General features: G+C 41.0%; 2 protein-coding genes across 2 annotated transcripts; both read right to left on the bottom strand.

The window, feature by feature from the left end:
* Positions 1-716: 716 nt before the first annotated feature.
* Positions 717-4,938, bottom strand: LOC119896520 (kinetochore-associated protein DSN1 homolog). The gene is made up of 11 exons (XM_038709982.1): positions 4,844-4,938; positions 4,552-4,588; positions 4,168-4,336; positions 4,002-4,075; positions 3,405-3,477; positions 3,196-3,283; positions 3,013-3,069; positions 2,799-2,870; positions 2,546-2,693; positions 1,690-1,777; positions 717-1,593 (listed from the first exon to the last, which is right to left on the bottom strand). Exons 1-11 carry the CDS (start codon positions 4,876-4,878, stop codon positions 1,511-1,513), a joined length of 924 nt encoding a protein of 307 aa, XP_038565910.1. The 5' UTR covers positions 4,879-4,938; the 3' UTR covers positions 717-1,510.
* A 1,661-nt stretch (positions 4,939-6,599) lies between these two features.
* atp13a1 (ATPase 13A1) lies at positions 6,600-16,565 on the bottom strand. Its single transcript, XM_038709931.1, has 25 exons — positions 16,065-16,565; positions 14,932-15,021; positions 14,406-14,669; positions 14,169-14,324; positions 13,962-14,031; positions 13,762-13,868; positions 13,507-13,636; positions 13,308-13,363; positions 13,034-13,160; positions 12,758-12,895; positions 12,512-12,632; positions 12,206-12,363; positions 11,733-11,908; positions 11,537-11,647; positions 11,298-11,423; positions 11,103-11,211; positions 10,813-11,006; positions 8,830-8,926; positions 8,559-8,743; positions 8,350-8,464; positions 8,046-8,242; positions 7,739-7,881; positions 7,524-7,635; positions 7,293-7,436; positions 6,600-7,197 (listed from the first exon to the last, which is right to left on the bottom strand). Exons 1-25 carry the CDS (start codon positions 16,416-16,418, stop codon positions 7,087-7,089), a joined length of 3,591 nt encoding a protein of 1,196 aa, XP_038565859.1. The 5' UTR covers positions 16,419-16,565; the 3' UTR covers positions 6,600-7,086.
* Position 16,566: the final 1 nt, after the last annotated feature.

The following is a 16,566-nucleotide window of genomic DNA, read 5'->3' as shown; positions in this document are numbered from 1 at the left end:
GTTAAAACACAGTGTATCATAAAATTGTAAGTGCTGCAGGGGTGACCATCTAACCCCCAAAGTCAGTGTCTATCACTGTCAAGATAGACCTTACTTGAAAGTCTATGTCAGTGGCTTTGTAAACTTCTTTATATTTTATTGTTGGTGATCCACTTAACGATAATTTCTGTGAAACTTCTATTCATTTGGATGCTAAAGCTGCCCTCCTCTCACCCCACAAGCATCAAGCCTCATTTTCATCTAAATAAGAATCGATCTCTCCCGCTGTGCACCTCACGGTCACAACCCCACTTGTCTTCTCTTTGCTTGTCCCCGTGCTCTCTAGTCATTCTCTTGAATACAATCACAAGGAAAATTCAAGATCACAACTCCAGAGCACAGAAAGTCATTCACTCTTGTTTATTGTTGGCAATGGGGTGACGGCTTTCATCTTGCTGTAATCATCAGAGAAACAAATTAAGTATGAACATTAATGAGTGAATGGGTCCAAGAGATAGGAGTAAAAGCGAACAAAGCTTTGACTGACTGGTACAATGTCAAAGCTTCGTTCTGCGTCAGTGACCCAACCAAATGCAAGAGATGGGGGTGAGTCACTGTGGGGGAGGGGCCTCCTCCTGAATGGTCAGGGGACGCTGATGAAGTGAAATAGATGCAGCACCACATAGTAAATGTGAGTATGAGCATGTAAAAAAGACACATAAAGACTGTAGGCAAACTACAGAACAGAATCCTTCTGTATTTAAACTATTTGTTTTGCTCACAGCTTCATCATTTTTATTGTTATTGCTTTCCTCTGTTGTACAAATCGAATCCAACTGAAAAAAATGTCACATTTCTTCACAGGTTTAATAACTTTTTAAAAATGACACCATATATACAGTAATACAGTTATGTTACTCTATAGGGACTTTTGAGGACATTTATAACATTGAAGTAATCAACCCAATTAAAAATGTCACCACATCCCATGACTCAAATTTTAAACAGTCAATTTTATAAAGACAAATCAGTCTTTATAAGACAGCGTAATAACCACTCTAAAGTGTTTTTATGAAAAATGACCAATAACATTGTTTTGCAGGATGTTCCCCAAAGTCTTCTAAAACATTTCTGTTACTTATGTTCTAACGGCAATCTGGTCTCAACTGTTTCAGGTTTTACAGGTGAGAATGCACTAAAGGCTAGACAAAAAAATTTCAGTCTGGCCATTCGCAATAATTTTTTATTGCCAGCTACTGCCACCTGCTGGTCAACCACATGGATTACCTGAACTGACAGAAATGGTTTACTTGACACAGAAAACATTACATTTACATTAAACACAACATTAGAGCTTACTTTAAGTTATAAAATGAGACAACAAAGATAGAGAGAAGAAATTAAATGTTGTCAAATCACATCATAGAAAAATTACCAGAAAGTATACACACATGAGCTTCATCTATAAGTCATACAAAGGGCACGGTCCATTAGAAAATTGATTGCTTATGCTTATCTCATGCCAGAGTGACTATGTACGTGCGGAGGATAAAGGTGCTGCCATAAGGTTCCTGATGAGGTCAGGTGAAAGATCCTGGAATCCTGCCTCTGCCGCTGGTAGGAAAAAGAAACAAGATTTAATGTTAAATTACCACACCATTGTTGATTCCGTAGAAAAGATGAAAGACAAAACACAATCACAATCATTACCCAGTCGGCCACTGGTCTCTTTCACCAATAACTGCGACTGCTCCTTGATGGACAGAAGCTCTCTAACCATCTTACACTGAGTGCCCATCTACACGTAAAAAGGGAATAAATGATTACATAACATGACGTAGCAGATCAAAATAAAATCAGTACAGATGTTTATTGTTTTTCAACAGGTTCGATGTCTTCATATTTGAGATGTTGTCTTTGGCAATAAATATTGACAAAATGACAAAAAACATGCAACCACGAGAGTTAAGGTTTGGTAAAAAAAAAAAAAAAAAAAAAAGAACAAACCCAGATACTCTGCTTTATCAGGGCTATGTGGGTGTGGTTTGATCTAAACGTGATTCAGTGCTGGCAACAAAAGCAAACAACCCGACATCTCTTGGGTTTCAAATGTTGCTCAACTTTGACTGTTGCACAGAAATATGTGACACCAACTTTTACTTTTTTTATAACCAAGCAAAACAGAAAACTGTTCTAACTTTAGCAGAAAATAGTCTGTTCTTGTAGGACTCCATCACTCATAGCAACAAGCTGACTGAAAAAACATAGGTTGCCGTAATAAAAGTACAGCAAATAGGGCAAAGGAGTATAGATGTTGCACTAGTTATATTATTTCACATCAACCACCCCCACCCAGCATTTAAGCTACCCATAAACCAGTAGCAGCTGTTTTGTGTTTCATCACTGTCCCAGCAAAGTAGTGATTCTTCCACTTTTTTAGTATATAAGAGCGATATAGTAATAACACACCGTAAAGATTTCCGCTTTTGCTAAAAGTCAATACTTTTTACTACTGATGTGTTTATAATTTTGTTGTAACTATATAAAAATATGATTTCCAACATACAATCATTTCCATGGTATGAAGCATGGGCTGTTGTCTACAGAGGACACTCTGGTAGTCCGGTTTATTCTGTATGAAATGGTACTGTGAGGACTGGGCCACAGATGTAGAGTCTAATGATACGCCTCTCTCCTGGCCCTGTTCCACTTTCCTACAACAAACAAAGAGCACACATTATTGTCAAAACTGAGAAGACCATTTTACACACTATAACAGTTTTGCTACAGTATTCCTCAATGACAGTATACGTGTTCACCTTTGCAATTCCTCTGCTTTACTCCTGTGTTTGTTCAACAGTACATCCCAAGACTCACTTTCAGCCTGGAGCCTAAAACACAACACAGACAGGTAAAAGACAAAACAAAAGAATATTGTGTGGTAGGTCACACAATCTGTGTTTTTTACATTTTGAATGCATAGTTTGTATGAATACTTTGTGTATGCTATAGTTATATTAAGGAACGACATGCCTGTTGATGGCTTTCTGGACTTTCTCCATGGCTTTTTGCACTGCAGGGTCACTAGAACTGAAAGCAAATAACAGAGGCATACATGCAGTAAAAATTGTTGGGCCAAAACAAAACAAACAAAAAAGTATGTGTATATATAAAATACACACAGAGTACTGAATAAATAAAAAACAGCTATAATACCTGGCTGCACTAGCAGGGAGTTGATGACCCTGTGGTTTACTGCGCAGGCCTTTGGCCAGACAACCCCACTCTTTCTGCATTTGCTCCACTGCACCAAGGAAGATATAAAGAATAAAGAAATAAATTAAACCGAATATTTCTGACAGCCATTCAGTTAAAATAAAGAGCTCCGTGAAATATGTACCAAATGAAGCAGTGCAAGCACTAACCTTGTTTCTGAAAAGACTCCAGTGAGGTGTTTGGCACCGACTGCAGCAAATTTTGAGTTCGTTCTATTACCAGCTAGAGACAAAACAGAGGCCATTAGAAGGAGATTCCTTACGGTTTTTAGTTATGACTAATTCAAATTAACTGTATGTTGCCCTCTTACCTAATGCAACCAAGACCCTTACAGTCCAGGCATAATTGCTAAAATATTAAAATTATGAGTACATCTTATGTATAGTAGGTAGGCACTCCTGAATAAAACCATAAAATTTGATGTGTCTCTAAAGTTCTGAATTTAACTTTCAGTTAATGTCATATTTTGCTACATATAACACAACTTTTATTACAATTCAAAATCTCTAGTTATTAATTGCAATTTAATAAGTGTTTTTAATGTTTCAGTGTTGTCAGTACCAGAGCGCATGTTCATTATTTGTTAAAAACTGATATTTTCAGTTAAGCGAAAAAAAGATCTCAAACATCCAATACCAGTGACATAAAAAGAAACATACTATGAAACCGCCTATTTACTTTCTCACATTTCTGTTAAGTTTGTCCCAATGAATTTACTATTGTACTCATGGCCCTACCATACTCACCTTCATTGAAGCCTCCATCAATTTCTCCAGCCTCTCTTGTTGTGACAAGGATGTACTTATGCTCCTGCACAAAACTACAATAAACATATAGTTATTTATATAGCAAAAAACAATCTATCTGACAAATCTTTACTGAATACTAAGTGCAAGAAAGCAGACATCTCACCCCGATATGGGTTGAGGATGACAGGGAGAGAGCGTCGGGTTATGGTTGCTCTCCTCCAGGATTTCCTCCGTGCAGCGGGGCTGACAGTGGGATATGAAGTTCCCTCTGTGTTTTCTGCCTGCATTTCTTGTTTGCCTGTCTCTGAACGTCCTTCCACTGCATCTGACATCTGTGTGGTGGGTGATATAAAGTGGGTGCGTGGAGATTTGTGTGGGGGAGCATCTTTTTGATGTCTGTTTCACTGAGTCGACCTTGGTAAATTACAGAGAGATTGACGCAGTGACACGCAAGTATGATTAGCTCAAGGATAACGTTACGGGATTAGCTGAGGTGTTGTTAGTTTGCTATCCTAAATGGCAGTTAAAACGTATTAACTTCACTTACCTCATCCTGGGTGTCAGCAACGGCGACACTTCCGCAACTGCAAGAAATGTTTATGAATTCACAAGTTAACGTTAATTTACGGAAAGTCAGTAAAATAAAACGTAAAAACGTTTGTGTACGTTCACGTTAACTGTTGAGAACTACAGACCACAACACTAATTTGCTTTGGGCAAAATTCAGGCGGAGATATAACACTTTAGCGTTAGCTGGAAGTGGTTTATTTGATTTGCTAAATGCAACGTCCACGTTTATAGTTACATCGTTTGTTCTAGTAAAAGAAAAGTATACAAACCAGTCTTGCCCAGCTTCCAAATATTTTTCCGCCATTTTTTCGTTCAAATGGTTTTCTTCACATCGCGCCCATCTAGCCAAACCCCTCCACGTACCTAAGCATCATGGGAAATGTATTGTGATTGTAGTTTGACAACAGCGCCTTTAAACAAGGTGCAAAGATGCTCTTTGGTCTCAGTCTTTGGTAAATAGCCTAATGGGAGGTGTAGGCGTTGAAAACTTATATATGGAAGATAACATTAATAATAAAATATGAATATTTATCAAATACAATAATTTATTCATTTATTTAAGTGAATACTCCAGGAAATCAAATGTGAATGTGGAGGAATCCAATCCTCTTGTAGGGCCTATTGAAACCCCCTAGATCTAGTTAAGAACAAGCATGGACCTACTAGTTTAAAGGGGCAACATGGCCTGATCATCCTTGTACACATGAGTTGTATTTGTGATATCTAGCTAAGACCTTGTGTTCAACAGCAGTTAACCTCCTTTATGACATCTCCCAACCGCTGGCTATTTGTTGTAGTTTTACATTTTTGCAACAGTGTTATTTTATCTGCTGAGATCTGGATTCAGTCATGAATACTACCTCAATGACCCTCATACTTGTTGTCATTCATATCTTTCCTTTATCCAGTCATACTGTATCTGACCAACACTTACCCAAGCTTTTCAGGGAATCACACACCTGTCTTTTCTGGAATTTTCAATGATACATAATACATCCCTTATGGGGTATTTCCTGACCCCTTAAGATGTTTCCATTGATGGACAAACAAATATTATATATATATATATATACACACACATATATATATATATATATATATACACATATATATATATATATAGACACACTAGTTCTTTACGTAATGGAGTGTTGGACAAAGTCATTTGAGCATTTACTTCTGTTTGAAATGTATTCATATTCACCATTAAGCAAATTCCTATCTATTATGTGGAAAAGAGATAGGAACTTGTGTGCAATACCCGCAAACAAAGCAAATATACAGTTCAAATGAAAATGATAAAGAAAAGGTTAAACTGTTTTCAAAGATTTCTTCATGTTGTCCTCTTTAAAATGACCTTTTCAATTACTATTATATTACTTTATATATTTTTTAAACTATAAAAGAGAGTCATTAGAAATTCAATGATTCATAATAAGTGGCCAAAATGTCCTTGACTAGTAAGTGAATTCTTATGGTGCTTTCTAAAGGAAAAATACAGTCCTTCGGGGAGCCTATTATATTAATCACTGTATAATTTCAACAATGTGAAAATCACCTTCACCACATTTTCATCTAAAGTGCACATGTCAGCCTCCTTTTTATTAATTAAGCAGAAAATAACAATCCCTACAGGCTGGATCTAATTTCTCAGAAAACTGCTTTGATGTGACAACCTCTTGAATGTATATTCTTGACTGTGTGTATATTTTTGTTTTGCTAGGTTGTTTTCAACAAATTATAAGGACTCCAATTTATAGAATTTGTTTATACAAACTGAGAGTAAACCGGAATTATTTACATTTTTGATCCACTGATACTTAATAAGAAGAGATGTTTGTTTTGACCAGTGTCAAATGTTTCATGAGAGGAATGTCTTTTTTTGTAGTTATACTATATTTTATTCCCTCATCATTTTTTACTTACCTATTTCTGGAAACAGGATATTTCATGGTCAGTTGGACATGCTCATCCTTTCCATGTGCAGACAGTACTTGTACTTGACAAAACACTTGACAGACTTCATAATTTGTATCTTTAAGTCTTTATAAGTCTGTTAGAGAAGTGTTTCACTTTTTACAAAATCAAGGAGAGGAATCAAAAAAATCAAACACTTTTGCAATTCTCTTAGAGAATGCCCCTTTTTTGTGCCTGTATGTTTCACTCTGGCTGGCACACAGTCTTGCACTCCACTCAATACTGCTGTCTTCATGGCCTTGTGTAGCAGTGGGGAGGGACAGATGAAGAAAGAGAGAGAGATGTAGAAAAAAAATAAAGAGTTATGAAGAAAAAAGAAAGCATTGAAAAACAGAGCTGATGAAAATACAGAAACACAGATGGGGGCAGAGCAGGACGAAGGAAGGGATACACGGAGTGTATGGTGCTGCACGCCATGATTTGTTCTCAGCTGCCTTGTGTTTGTCACAACAGCTTTAATTCTCTTCCTTCTCCAGAGTCTTCTCTCCCTTTACAGTTTGGTTGGTAAGGGCAGCGGTCGCTTTTGGCACTGAGTTCAAGAAGGCAGCCTGAGAGTTCCTTTGCCCAGCAGGAACTGCAGGACACGGTCCACCAGCAGAGCGACGACAAAGTCCACTACCAGAACCTGGGCAATGATTAATTTGAACTGCAAGGAAACAAGAAGGAAGCAGGTTAGGGGGGTCATTATTATTACAAGGCTATTACAAAAAAACAATCCATGTTAAAGTAATGCCAGCTCACCTCAGTTGGAATATCTACAAGAGCAAACTGTTCATTGAATTCTGGTGAGGAACCAGTAAGAAGTCCCACAATGGCTAAACCTGACAGACCGATACTCCATAGTAGTGGTCGATTCTCGCTGAGAGACTCCATGAAGGGGTGACCCTATAGACATAACAAGAAATACTGTGAGTCTAATATATTACAAAGAATGCAGAGATAAGAAAGACTAATGGTATTAAGAATAATTACCTTGTAGTTAATGGCAAAGGTGGCCATCTGCATGGCCATGGACATTATATACACCGTGCTGTTGATTAGACTGGGTTCAAACTCTTTATATAGATCTGCAAACTGCTCCACACTGCAAAAGAGTAAGGACAAGTGAAATGTTATTATAATGTATTATTGTATTATTAATATTAAATACTTATAATATTTAAAACTTTTGTTCTACTGTGATTTACCTGGGCGGACTTCTGCTTTGTGCCTCTCTGTAAAGGTACACTAGACTACAGAAGTGAACAGCAAACTGCAGCAGCACAGTCAACACCGTATAAAGATTGAAGATGTTTGGTAAGGGCCGCTCTTGAGACAACGTTTTCAGTGGCTGTGCAAACAGGTGGGGGAAAAAAAACACTATTAATTTGGTTTCTATCAAAAGCAGGAGATTTTTGTCATGTCAGAAGAAAAACATTCTTTAAAGATTACTTTGCTAGGAGAATAATAAATCAAAAACATATAGAGACACTATTTTCTTACACAACTTCTCACCTTTGATCTAGAGATGAAGAGGAAGCAGCCGGCCAAGAGGAGGCCCTGCAATGTTGCCTGGAAATCACTGAACTTGACCCCCTCGAGGTAGAGTACAGACTGACTGTAGGCCAGCACGAGGGCATTGAGGGCGAGGATCTTGAACATCTGAAGCGTTGTCACCAGAGTGCAACGGCCTTGCTTTATTACATGGCAGACTGGGGGGAAAAGACGAAGCAACAGGTTTCAGAGGTGGGGAGCAGCTTTATGTTCAGGTCTTTGCAAACTGTGTCAAGAGCTGAAATTATAAACAAGTGTTACTCACTGCACTGTATGGAGGAGAGTTTGGAGGTGAAGGGGGCAGCAATGGAGGCATCACCTAGTTTCACTACTTGTATCTGATCCTCTTCAAGTTCCCGTAAGACTTGACTGATCCTTTCCTGTTATTGAATAAACCCTGACATTTAGATCAGTGCACAACAACTCTATTTTTTCAAGGAAATGCATTTACATTCTCTTCCTGAAGACACACACCTTTTGTGCTGCAAGCTGCTCTTCTCTCTGGGCCATCACTCTCTGCCTGGCTGCCCTGGAAGTTAGTTTGCCTCCTGAACTGACAGGTGGTAAAGGTCTGGAATCAGCTGGGGACGCCTCCTTTTCTCGCCCCCGTTTCCTTTTCTCAGGCATGCGTTCAGGCGCGTTGGCTAACAGGGCAACACCTGAGGAAAAATCATCATCATTAATCACTGTTGGTGTCATACACATAGTGACACCGCCTTCAGTCTTGAATGTGGCTAAATCTTACCTATGTGGGCATGTTTGAGAGCTCCTACATCATTTGTGCCATCACCACACATCAGTGTCACATAACCCAGCCCCTTTAGACTTGTGATGACAAATTCCTGAAACACAACAGACAGCCATCTTGATAGGTAATAACTTCCAAAAAACCTTACAGTTCACCCGTAGATACTTTTACTGTGAATACTAGGCCCCTTGCTGGACCCCCTGCAGTTTGCCTACAGGGCTAACAGGTCAGCAGATGATGCAGTCAACTTGGGACTGCATTACATCCTGCAACACCTCACCACTCCAGGGACATATGCAAGGATCCTGTTCGTGGACTTAAGCTCGGCGTTCAACACTATCATCCCGGACATCCTCCACACCAAACTCACCCAGCTCACTGTGCCATCCTCCACCTGTCAGTGGATGTCAGTCATGGCGCCCCCATGAGGTGTGTGCTCTCCCCACTGCTTTTCTCCCTCTACACCGACTGCACCTCAGGAGACCCATCTGTCAAACTACTGAAGTCTGCTGACAACACAACGGTCATGAGTCAGCCTACAGACGGGAGATTGTTCAGCTGGCTCTCTGGTGCAGCCAGAACAACCTGGAGCTTAACACGCTCAAAACTGTGGAGATGATCGTGGACTTCAGGAGGAGCCCCCCCCACTCTGCCCCCAACACCATACTCAACAGCCCTGTGTCTGCTGTGGAATCTTTCAGGTTTCTGGGATCCACTATCTCCCAGGACCTAAAGTGGGAGCCCAACACTGACTCCATCATCAAGAAGGCCCAGCAGAGGATGTACTTCCCGTGCCAGCTCAGGAAGCTCAACCTGCCTAAGGAGCTGCTGATCCACTTTTACACAGCTATCATCCAGTCTGTCCTCTGCACATCCATTACTGTCTGGTTTGGATCTGCCACCAAAAAGGACAGGAGCAGACTACAGCAGACAGTCAGGATGGCAGAAAAAAAATCATCAGTGCCAACCTGCCCTCCATTCAGGACTTATACATGTTCAGAGTCAGGAAACAGGCAGGAAACATCACTGCAGATCCATCTCACCCCAGACAAAACCTGTTCCTGCTTCTCCCCTCTGGTAGGCACTACAGAGCACTGTACGCCAAAACCAACAGACTCAGGAACAGTTTCTTCCCACAAGCCATCACTCTAATGAACAGCTGATTTCTGCCTCACAGTGTCAGGAACAACTTGTGTGCAATAACCCAGTAACTCTGTCTCTAATCAGCCACCTGTTTACTGGTTACCACTTATTATTTATTCATCATTCTCTATTTCAGAGCTATTGTTACTGTTCATATTGTCATTTTGTATATACTGTATACCAAATCCACCTACCTCAAGTACATAACACCTGCACATAAAACTTATTTATTCCAGCATCCTTTGCACTATGCTAATTGCACTATTGTCTCAATCTGTCTATATTGTTTTTGTTTATAATGTGTGTGTGTGTATATATGTCTACTCTATACTGTAGCCTGTGTGTGATTTTATTATTGTATTGTGAGCAATGTACAATCCTGAGTCAAATTCCTCGTATGTGTACACATACCTGGCAAATAAAACCGATTCTGATTCTGAAATACTGATTCCCTGTATTTCCCAAAATGCCTACTCCCAGAGAAATTTCACTGAGTTTGTTTCATTACCTGTCAGACAAAAGGAGTGGTGTCCCCTGGTTAATACATGCATACATGTCTTTTTTCTACCATGTGTCTAAACTCTACTTTGTCTTTAATGGATCTCACCGTATTACTGGTGAACAAAGAAACCTTTGTTCTTTGACAAAACCCTGACAATGACTATTAATGTTTGAGATAGCTTAACATTTTCTGCTTTCTAACCCCATTGCAGTTGTGGTATATAAACCTCAACATAATGTCATATTGTAGTGTTTCAGAGAGGGCATTTCCTTAAACCAAACAACTTAAAACAAAATCCATAATAAGGTACATACAGCCGCAGATATGGGACCTACTTTCTGTTTTGGACTGACACGGGCAAACACTCGTACGTGAGGCAAGAGGATATGAAGTAGCCGGGTGTCACAGCTCAGTCTGGCCAGCCCCTCCCCTGTTACACACAAGTCAAACTGATGCACGAATGAGGAAACAGAGGGAGGGGGCAGTGGTACACGCACACTGCCATCAATGGACTCCCACTGCCACTCACCTGGAAAACACAATAACATCAGAGGTACATAATTCTGCACTTTGTTTATCCTTAGTCAAAACACCCATTGTAAATTGATTAATTGGCTTGTCTTACCCTGACCGGGGGTTGGCTGCAATATAAGTGTGTGTTCTTTCTGGATAAAGTGGAGCTCTCTCGCTACATGGCACGCTGTTAGAGGGTTGTCACCTGTGATCATCACCACCTGAAAGCAGAGGGAGAGGAATTATCTATCTTAGAAGCATGCTGTTTGAGTACTTGTGCAGAGTTATGTGTTGTCAGCTTATTTACATGATGAGATGCTTCCTGGATTTCTCTAATGACAGCCTTGCTGTCACTCTTGAGGGGGCAGGACACGACCATGAACCCAGCGAAATGCAAATCACACTCAAGAGCATCGCGGCTCATCTCCCGGACCTATGAGACCCAAAAAGATCCAGCTCAGTTTTTAACAAAATCTATTCTCATCAGACAAGGATACTCGGACAGATCTGACAATCTGATAGTTTCAAATAAAATTAAATAACAACCTGTTGATGACTGAGGTGTCCCATTTCTTTGTAACCCAAAGCCAACACTCTTGCCCCTTCTCGAGACATTTCCCTGTGGACTTCATCATAACTGGCCGGACATTCTGCAAACTACAATTACAACCACATTAGAACACCAGTAGGTATGCTTGGTTAGGCTTGAGCATGTATGTATTAGGGTGGTGTCCATTTGTACCATTCCCCTGAGTGTCTCTGGAGCTCCCTTGACAGTTGAGATGTAGCAGAGGTCAGTGGAACCCAGTTTCTCATAGGAAGCCAGGACTGACATCCTCTTCAGCGCGCTGGCAAAGTGGAAACGCTGGTGGATCTTGAGTCCCTGGGTTTTGATGCTTCGTGGGAACACCTTTTCATCTGGTCAAGGAGGCAAGAGTCAGTGAGTCAAACATTTAAGCATTGTGCCATTAAGAGCAAAGGTAGCCAAGTACTAACATCTCCATTAAAACGCAAAGCATCTGGAGAACAGAATTACTTCAAGTTGCACAGGTCAAATTACACCACCTAGATGAACACAACACAAAGTTCGGTGCAACCTGAAAGAGGGGACACACGGAATGCTGTATCCCAACACAGACAAGAACCTACACATGTTCTTTCATACACCTGCCACTGCCCTGCACTGTGCATTCAGTGTAGGTAATTTCCCTGTACCTTTAGTGAGGGTCCAGTCAGCAGCAGTCAGCATGGCCTTCTCCAGTGGATCTCCAACCAGCTGTCCATCATCCAGAGTGACCAATGAGTGACAGGTAGCCACCACCCGGTGTGTCTCAACTGGGATCTCAGACACAGGCATCACCTCCTTCCCTTCTCTGTCATAAACACAAACATCAGTCAATGCACTCCACACAGTGCAAATGTATGTAAACGTTTACTAACCTAAACTATAGGATAGTATGTTTAGCGTTTTACTTTTTAAATTGTGAAGCACAAGCACAAAGAATGGTGGGCAGGGTTTACCTGAGCCCTGCTACTCCTCGTACCACTAGACTGTCACTGGTCAGTGTTCCTGTTTTGTCAAAACAGCAAACCTCTACTTTCCCTGCAAATGGTATCCTGAAGGGCTCTGTACAGAACACATCTAAGCAGGAGTAGAAAAAGAAGACTCAAATGAACCACTGTTACAAGCATTGTATTATAAACTGCTTTGTCTCTTAATACACTATATTCAACACACATGCAGGACAGGAGCATACACAGACATACAAAGTTTAGCCAGGGCGATAAGAGACGTATTAACCGCCAGAGAAAGCTCTATGGGGAGTTCGGGTGGAACCACTGAGGTGAGGATTAGCGTGCACTCCAGAAAGAGCTTGTAGCGGTTCCTGCTGGCATCCTTGGTCCCTGAGGGAGTAACACAAAGCACAAAGATAGCATTTAGATATTACTTATGCTCTCACCTCCAGCTATTAGCCATCCCTTTAACACAGACATTATCACAGTCAAATAAGAATCTTAAAGAATTGATTCTGTGCACCTCACCTTCTACCCACACATAAACAGCTGCAGCAATGGCAAACACAAGGAGGAAGAGGATGAAGATGAAAGTCTCTAGGTTGTTTGCCGTCACTCTCTTCACACCAAAGAGGATGGTCCGTAACAGTTTACCCTGGAGGCACGTTTGTACGCACAATCAGTACACTTTCACGGCTGACTCAACATGTCCTACACTGAATTGTTGTCAAAACTAGAATCAAATTGCATGACAACGAAAAGGGGAGGATAGTAATATAAACACACTAAGCAACTTCCTCACCTGAGAGGTGTAGAATCCTGTTCTTAGTACATAGGCAACACAGCCATTGTCTACAGCTGCACATAAAGGAGAAGATTAATGAGCTTGCACATTGTTTTGATGATAGAGGTGGGTGATACATGCTCTAGTGAATCCACTGATTTGACAGCCGGTATTTGTTGTTGGTAACAGATAAATGAAGTGAGGTTTTCGCACTTACGTTTGAGTCCAGCACTCGCCTTTAAAGGGGGGCTATGTTGGACCACTTTTGTCCCCCCAGAGATGACGTGGAGTCGAGAGTCTGTCTGAAGGTCCAGGATTCGCTCTGGGTCCAAGTCCTCCACTGGCTCCTGCACAACTCATATTTTCAGCAGTAATTATGATATCCCAGAATAATCCCATGCCATTTAGCATAACTGAGGCTTACCCTAAAGCTTATACCCTCAGCTCATGTATATATTTATTTGACTCTAACCTTCATCTGTGGCACAGACTCTCCGGTCAGCATGGCTTCATCCACAATGCAACGGCCCCTGAGTAGCAGCACATCACACGGTACCAAGTTGTCCTGGGGCGAACGTCCTGTGAAGAAGAGAATACATATTTTAAACACACTTTCACAGACAATCTGATGTTGGTGGTGAGAGACCATATAAACGTTGACAGGACATTTACCTATTGAGACAATGTCACCAGGGACAAGCTCATCACTTGAAATAGGTCTCCACTTCCTGTTACGATATACCTGTCACAGAATACATACAGTTAATTTTGGATAAATACATGGGACATTTACTGTAAATAAAGAATTTTGAGAGGCAAGACAAAATGTTCAAAAATGTCAAAATGAATATACTAAATTTGAAATTGGACAACACCCACCTGGATCATGTAGGGCTTGTTTCCCATGCGGCGGATCTCGGACATATTTCTCATTTGCTGCTGGACCAGGGAAGCTTCAAATGCCACCAGCATGAACAACGTGAAGACACTGTAGTACCAGTACTCGTCCAAACACCAAAGCCCTACACAGAACACCTGATGGATGGCAGACAGTGGACAACTTCAGACACAATTACAAGGTAAAAAACACAATCATATGTAAAGCCACACACATACCTGGAAAACAAAAAAAGGAGCTGTGGCTCTCTCTCTAAAGAGCTCCAGAAAATCTGGCACCATCATCTCAGCACGATTGGTGCCGTAGCGCTTTTCTGCAGCTCTCAGTTCGGCCTCCTCCTGGTAGCCACGGCAGGACTGAAAGTAGCCCATTGAGTAGCTTATAGGAAATGCTATTGGAAGGAAACATTTCTTCTCTCTGTGGTCAAATACGTAGCGTATCTTTTGAAACTCAAAAGATAGAACCTCCTCCCCATTCTCATCCTGTTGGTCAGAACAACAGAAAGAAAGAACATTTTTATTCCAGCATTCATTCAACAAAGGCAAATATGGACAGTTTTACAGTTCTTTAAAGCCACGTCAAACCAATCACTAGACAGGAGTTACTGAGCTGATGTGGATTTTAAACAAGTGGCAAGATCAAATGTGTCCAATGTGTCCAATGTGTCAAAAGAGAATTTGAGATCTGGGACACATTTCCAATTTAGACAACAGGAGCATCCTGAGAGTAAATACATCAACTGACCTGGTCCCTCTGTAGTGTCACAAGCTCAGCAAAACCGTTGTTGGGGGTGGGTATGACCTTTGCCAGCGTAGCCTTGTTTGGGTCTGGTTCCTGTGTATACAAAGGAACAGGTGAAAAGTTCACACAGTGGAGCACATCAGTATTATTTTTGGATACAGCTCTGTGCCTCTGGAACTTTGTCCTTCTTAAATGAGACATGCCCTGACACACAGCTGCTTGATCAATATGAAGTTCAGACATTCTTTATAAAATTCTTTTACATTTGACCGCAAAAGTTTTACCTTGTTGATACAAACCTATTCTAATGTTTTTTGTAGGATCTAGACTCTCTATAACTAGTTACTGAGAAAGCACACATGCTGAAGAACATGAGCTTTTCAATAATCCTCTATCAATATTGTAGTATCCTAATATTCTGTCATAAACATATTTATTTTCTTTTACATGGGCAAATCCACCACTACTATTGAGGTTTCTTCAAAAATTATTTCAAGAAATACTCTGGAATGCTAGGTGAAAATCACTGTTTCACTTTCACTTACCATTACCAAGTGCATGCATACAACTAGACACTGAACAGGTGATTTTCCATACCGAAACAGATACCATATCAATCAGCAATTAGTCTTAAGGTTAGCATAACACATACATTTTCTATATCATCTTCCTCTAGTAAAAGTATAATCTAAAAGAGAGACACACAGGTTTTAACACACTGCTCAGCAAAAAGAAAAAATCTTCAGATCTTTAAATAAAATAATCATAGGTATCATTGCTACAAGTCCCAGACACAATTTTTAAATAAACGTGAAGAATAAATTGTGGTAATGCTGGTTGAAAATGCCCTTTTATCAGAGAAATGCCATTGCTGATTCAAACTTGTAGTTTTATCAATCATATGTTTGAAATCAGTGCAGTGGCAATAGAGGCCATCTCTCAAACCATTAACCAGGGTTCAAGACAGATACCTGCCCTGCTGTAATGACTTTGAGCAAGATATTGACTCCTTACCTGTTCATGGGTTCATGCTGACCCTGGCCTTTGACCTCTATGTACAAGGTATGGGGAAAACAATGGGTTCCCTAAAGATATCAACAGACTGTCGCATTATTATTGTTATAACTTGTGTTTACCTTGGAACAAGTGAGCCAACAGTGCGCGTGCACGGACCAATACCCAGAGAGGGCTGTGAGGACGTGCGCGATCCCGATAGCGGCTAGCGACAGGAGGCCTGCCTCCGGATACTCAGAGGCACCGTATACTCCTAACCACAAGTACAGCCAGCCTGGGTACAGAACAGCCAGAAACGGGAGGACAGTACCGTGTAGCAGCCGGGGCCGTCGCCTGTACAGCGTCACAGAGCTCACCAGCTCGTCGCCGGTGCCGCTGTCATGCTGGCTGTGGTTCACAGAGGGGGCCATTTGCAGCTCACCCGGTCCCTGGATCCCGTCTGCAGCCATACTCCCCTCTTTCTCGGCGTCATTCATTGTACTTTGTTTCCTCCTCAGCCCCCTCTATCATCCACCACCACCCCGTCTTGCTGTAACCGGTAGAAATACGATTGTACACACTGAGCAGTGCACGTCCAGCTTTCAGAGCCCGTTTACTGAATCGCTCGTTAACTGACCGTGGCTT

Source organism: Micropterus salmoides, unplaced genomic scaffold (genome assembly GCF_014851395.1).
Source record: "Micropterus salmoides isolate LMB-PRFRI ecotype aquatic unplaced genomic scaffold, ASM1485139v1 Ms_hic_scaffold_10, whole genome shotgun sequence".
NCBI lineage: Eukaryota > Metazoa > Chordata > Actinopteri > Centrarchiformes > Centrarchidae > Micropterus > Micropterus salmoides.
Note: the sequence above shows the minus strand (reverse complement) of the source record. Positions and strands in the feature narration are given on the sequence as shown.

Bases quoted from the DNA above. Each gene is read 5' to 3' on its own strand.
- LOC119896520 (XM_038709982.1), bottom strand. From the start codon at position 4,878: ATGGCGGAAAAATATTTGGAAGCTGGGCAAGACTG. The intron at 1,778-2,545 runs GTATGTTGGAAA...TTTTACGTGTAG, and splicing joins TTCATACCATGGAAATGATT to ATGGGCACTCAGTGTAAGAT. The intron at 1,594-1,689 runs GTAATGATTGTG...TTTTCCTACCAG, and splicing joins AGAGACCAGTGGCCGACTGG to CGGCAGAGGCAGGATTCCAG.
- atp13a1 (XM_038709931.1), bottom strand. From the start codon at position 16,418: ATGAATGACGCCGAGAAAGAGGGGAGTATGGCTGCAGACGGGATCCAG. The intron at 7,882-8,045 runs GTGAGAAGTTGT...CTGTTTGCACAG, and splicing joins TCTTCATCTCTAGATCAAAG to CCACTGAAAACGTTGTCTCA. The intron at 7,437-7,523 runs GTAATTATTCTT...TTATGTCTATAG, and splicing joins CCTTTGCCATTAACTACAAG to GGTCACCCCTTCATGGAGTC.